This window comes from Dipodomys ordii, unplaced genomic scaffold (assembly GCF_000151885.1).
Source record: "Dipodomys ordii isolate 6190 unplaced genomic scaffold, Dord_2.0 Scaffold50, whole genome shotgun sequence".
NCBI lineage: Eukaryota > Metazoa > Chordata > Mammalia > Rodentia > Heteromyidae > Dipodomys > Dipodomys ordii.
The window spans coordinates 4,118,113-4,123,583 of record NW_012267266.1 but is presented as its reverse complement, the minus strand read 5'-3'; the positions used below and the strand labels follow the sequence as shown (position 1 = coordinate 4,123,583).

The 5,471-nt window shown below is 45.6% G+C and overlaps 1 protein-coding gene across 1 annotated transcript in view; it reads right to left on the bottom strand.

Moving 5' to 3' along the window:
- Dnajc18 (DnaJ (Hsp40) homolog, subfamily C, member 18) overlaps nt 1-5,471 on the bottom strand; it is a 26,852-nt gene that overhangs the window by 13,084 nt on the left and 8,297 nt on the right. The window contains exons 3-4 of the mRNA XM_013020308.1: nt 4,842-4,987; nt 403-588 (exon numbers count right to left, since the gene is read on the bottom strand). Of these exons, the coding sequence (XP_012875762.1) occupies nt 403-588; nt 4,842-4,987 (332 nt within the window). The remainder of the gene's footprint in view (nt 1-402; nt 589-4,841; nt 4,988-5,471) is intronic.

Here is a 5,471-nt window from a genome sequence, read left to right as displayed (position 1 = left end):
GCTGTGGCTCAAGTGGTAGAGCGCTAGCCTTGAGCCCCAGAGTTCAGGCCCCACGACCGGACCCAAAAACAAAACAAAATAGTCAGAAAAAAATGCCGGGCTCAAGTCTATAATCCTAGCTACTCAGGAGACTGAGATCTGAGGATTGTAGTTCAAAGCCAATAAACCACTCAGAAAACCAGAAGTGGTGCTGTGGCTCAAGTGGTAGAGTGCTCACCTTGAACTGAAGAGCTGACGGATAGCTCCCTTGCCGAGTTCAAGCTCCACAACCGACCCTTCCCCCCACCCCCCCCAAAAAAAAAGTCAGAAAAAGTTGGCCTGGAGTGTAGTTCAAGTGTGAAGCCCTGAGTTCAAGCCTCCAGTACTGGGAGAGAAAAAAAATCACAATTTTGGGATACTAACCTGTAGGAAAATGTCCACCAAAGAAGACATTGAATAGCTCTTCTGGAGTGATGTCAGCTTCAAAGTCCCTGTAATAGTTATAAGGTCTGGCTCTAGGTGCAGTGAAAGTCATTTGCTCATCTCCATATTCATCATAGCGGAGCCTCTTATCAGGATTGCTCAGGACTGCAAAGGCATTTCCTATCGCTGCAACAAGACATAGCATATAAGCAACACATCTTTGTTGTGTCTAGGGTGATCACAAAAGCTGCAAAAGGGGACTAGGATGGTGGCTCAGTGGTAGAGTGCTTGCCTTGCATGCATGAGGCCCTAGGTTTGATACTTCAGCACCACATAAGCAGAAAAAGCCGGAAGTGGTGCTGTGGCTCAAGTGGTAGAGCACTAGCCTTGAGCTGAAAGGCTGAGGGACGGTGCCCAGGCCCAGAGTTCAGGCCCCACGACCAACACACACACACAGACACAGACACACACAGACACATAGACAAAAAGACCCCCCCCCCAGCTGTAAAAGGCCAAAGTTGATTGGTGCCAGATAACTTCACAATAGCTCAAGGAGAGACGCTTGCATCTGTAAAGTTCCCCAAAGTGCCTGCTTGCCTTTGAGGTTGTTCTTGATTCAGTTTAAGTGTTGGGGCTTGAACTCAGGGCCTGGGCACTCTCCCTGAGCCCTTCTGCTCAAGGCTAGTGTTCTACCACTTTGAGCCACAGTGCCAATTCTGGTATTTATTTATTTGTCGGTCCTGGGGCTTGAACTCTGGGCCTCGATGCTGTCCCTCAGTTCTTCAGCTCAAAAGCAGGCACTCTACCACTTGAGCCACAGCGCCACTTCCGGTTTTCTGGTGGTTTATTGGAGATAAGAGTTTCATGGAAAGCCGGGTGCCAGTGGCTCACACCTGTAATCCTAGCTACTCAGGTGGCTGAGATCTCAGGATCATGGTTCAAAGCCAGCCCAGGCAGGAAAGTCTGTGAGACTCTTATCTCCAATAAAACCCACTAGAAAACCTGAAGTGGTACCATGGCTCAAGCGGTAAAGCGCTCGCCTTGAGCTGAAGAGCTGAGAGTTCAAGCCCAGAGTTCAAGCACCACGACTGACCAAAAAAAAAGAAAAAAGTTTCATGGACTTTCCTGCATGAGCTGGCTTTGAACCATGATCCTCATATCTCAGCCTCCTGAGTAGTTAGGATTACAGGTGTGAGCCACTGGCACCTGGCTGAGAACAAATTTCTTTCTTCTTTTTTTTTTCTGAGAACAAGTTTCTACTCAAGAGTTTGTACGCTCAAAGTTGCAATGCCTATGTGCATCTGATCATATAAAATAATATATATCAAAATTAACTCCAGGAAATGGAAATAAGAAGACATTTTTTCTTTTTTTTCTTTTTTTTTGGGTCCGGTCATGGGGCCTGAACTCTGGGCCTGGGTGCTGTCCCTCAGCTCTTCTGCTCTCAAGGCTAGCGCTCTACCACTTAAGCCACAGTGCCACTTCCCGGTTTTTTCCTTTTGGCTTATGTGGTGCTGGGGAATCGAACCCAGGGCCTTATGCATGCAAGGCAAGCGCTCTACCACTGAGCCACCTTCCCAGCCCTAAAAAATAGTTTGTGTACTGTGCACACCTTGAACAAAAAGCTCAGGGACAGCTCCTAGGCCCTGAGTTCAATCATCATTAACAGCAAAAACAAAACAAAACAAGAGTGTTTGTGTGCTGACACTGGGGCTTGAACTAAGGGCCTTACATTCTCATTCTGTTCATTCACTAATAGCTGGCATTCTACCACCTAAGCCATATCTCCAACCCCAGCGCCTGGCATCTAGTCAAGAGTTTTGAGTATCCTAGTTTTCCTGAAAGTTGGGGCACTGCCCCTCAGCTCAGAGAACCAATCTGTGCAAGTGTCAGACATATTCAAAAGTGTCCTCCAACTGGCCAGCACTCTCAATTCATTAAAAATGTGTTCCTGAGGCCCAGTCCTGTAATCCTAGCTACTCAGGAGGCTGAGATCTGAGGATTACGGTTGGACACCAGCCAGGGCAGAAAAGTCTGTGAGACTCTTATCTGCAATTAACCACCAGAAAACCAGAAGTAGAGCTGTGACTCAAAGTTGTAGAGTACTAGCCTTGAGCAAAAGAGCTCAGGGACGTACCCAAGCCCTGAGTTCAAACCCCATGATCAACTTAAAAAAAAAGGGGGGGGGCTGGGAAGTTGGCTCAGTGGTAGAGCGCTTGCCTTGCATGCTTGAGGCCCTGGGTTCGATTCCTCAGCACCTCATAAGCAAAAAGAAAAAACCCGGAAGTGGCACCTCAAGTGTTAGAGAGCTAGCCTTGAGCTGAAGAGCTGAGGGACAGTGCCCAGGCCCAGAGTTCAGGCCCCATGACCGGACCCAAAAAAAAAAAAGGGGGGGGATGGGAAGGTGGCTCAGTGGTAGAGCACTTGCCTTGCATGCCCGAGGCCCTGGGTTCCATTCCTCAGCACCACATAAGCAAAAAGAAAAGAGCCAGAAGTGGCACTGTGGCTCAAGTGGTAGAGTGCTAGCCTTGAGCTGAAGAGCTGAGGGAAAGCACCCAGGCCCAGAGTTCAAGCCCCACGACGGGACCCAAAAAAAAAAAACCCACAAAAATGAGTTCTTGAGCCAGATACTGATGACTCATGCTTATAATCCTAGCTATTCAGGATTCTGAGATCTGAGGATCCCCTTACACAACTAATTGATGCTAATAAAACATGTGTGGGAAAAGTATTCTGAAAAATCAGAGGAAAACAGATTTGATCTAAAATAGTATTTATGCTTAGTTTAGTTTTTTGTTGGTCAGAGGGCTTGAACCCAGGGCTTGGGTGCTGTCCCTGAGCTCTTTCACTCAAGGCTAGCTAGTGTTCTACCACTTTGAGCCACAGCTCTACTTCTTATTTATGTTCTTCATACATAGCTTTTTGAACAAAAACTTCCATGCCGTAGGTCCTATTCTGTAGCAGTCATAAGAAGCATGTTTGTTTTATTTACTATGGCACCAGTCAGATAGAAGGTCTTCAATAAACATCATTAGAATCAATTCCAAAGGCTGTTACAAACAACAAAAACAAAAACAAAAAAAACTTTTTCCCAAAAAAACCTACAAAGGTAAGTAGATGAAAACTACTATCAGCTATGCTGATAATCACTAAAAGGTAGAGGGAAAATGCCTCACTTAATGGCTTTATTATAATTATCATCATGTTTTGCCAGTCCTGGAGCTTGAACTCTGGGCCTGGGCTCTGTCACTGAGCTTCTTTGCTCAAGGCTAGCATTCTACCACTTGAGCCACAGCACCACTTCTGGCTTTTTCTGAGTAGTTTATTGGATACAAGAGTCTCACGGGGGGTTGGAAATGTGGCTTGCCTAGTATGCACAAAGCCCTGAGTTCGATTCCTCAGTACCACATAAACAGAAAAAGCCAGAAGTGTGCTGTGGTTCAAGTGGTAAAGTGGTAACCTTGAACAAAAGAAGCTCAGGAACAGTGTTCAGGCCCTGATTTCAAGTCCTAGGAATGGCAAAAAAAAAAAAAAAAGTCTCATAGACTTTCCTGCCTGGGCTGCCTTTAACTGAGATTCTTAGATCTCAGCCTCCTGGAGTAGCTGAGATTACAGGCGTGAGCTGCCAGTGCCTGGCTTTAATGGCTTTATAAATCAACTTCAGGAAAGGTTAAAGACAACTTCTATTATAGCAAGTTACTGTCAGGTTTGGTAGTCCACATCTGCATTCTCAGCATTTAGGAAGCTAAGGAGGATTGTGAGTACAAAGCCAACCTGGGCAACATTAAAAAAAAAAAAAGAAAGAAAAAAGATGTGTGTGTGGGGAGAGGCTGCTTGATATGTAGCTTAGTGTTAAGAGTGCTTGCCTAGCTGGGTGTTGGTGGCTCATGCCTGTAATCCTAACTACTCAGGAGGCTGAGATCTGAGGATCACAGTTCAAAGCCAGTCCAGGCAGAAAAGTCCATGAAACTCTCCCCGCCCCCCCACAGTTGTGGGGCTTGAACTCTGGGCTTGGGCACTTTCCCTGTGCTCTTCAGCTCAAGGCCAGTACTCTATCGCTTGAGCTACAGCCCCACATCCAGTTTTCTAGTGGTTTATTGGAGATAAGAGTCTCATGGAGTTTCCTGCCCAAGCTGTCTTTGAACCGTGATCCTCAGATCTCAGCCTCCTGAGTAGCTAGGATTACTGGCATGAGCCACCAGCATCCGGCTCCATGAAACTCTTATCTCCAATTAACTACCAGAAAACCAGAAGTAGCAGTGTGGCTCAAGTGGTAGACCACTTGCCTTGAGCTGAAGAGCTGAGGGACAACCCAGGCCCAGAGTTTAAACCCCATGACCAACAACAAATAAGAGTGCTGCCTAGCATGCACAAGACCCTGTGTTCAATCCCCAATGCTGGAGTCAAAAAATGAATTAAGCATCAGTTCAGGATCAGACCTTTGAAAGCATCTGTTGCTCCAGGAGCACAGTTTTTGTCAGGGTGAAATTTCAGGGCAAGTTTTCTGTATGCTTTCTTAAGTTCTTCATCACTAGCATTTCGAGACACTCCCAGAATTTCATAGTAGTTTCTACATTTCTTGATCCTAAAAAAATAAATAAGAAACATGTATATCTACAAAGGCCCATTTGTTCAACTAAGATATAAATAATAAATAATACATGCTTCCCATCTGTGAGAACCTAAGCCCATTAATGAAAAATTTGAATTTTCCCACCCAAACCTTAATGTCTTTTTTTTTTTTTTTGCCAGTCATGGGGCCTGAACTCTGGGCCTGGGCACTGTCCCTCAGATCTTCAGCTCAAGGCTAGTGCTCTATCACTGGAGCCACAGTGCCACTTCCAGCTTTTTCTGGTTATATGGTGCTGAGGAATCGAACCCCGGGCCTCATGCATGCGAGGCAAGCACTCTACCACTGAGCCACCTTCCCAGCCCCCTTAATGTCTTTTTAAGTACTTTTACATCTACTCCTTTATTGTTCCTCTAATACTGTAAAAGTATACAACAAGTAAGCTAGTTCTTAAATGGAAGTTTAACTATTTCCTCTTTCATTTTCTTTTTCTTTTTTT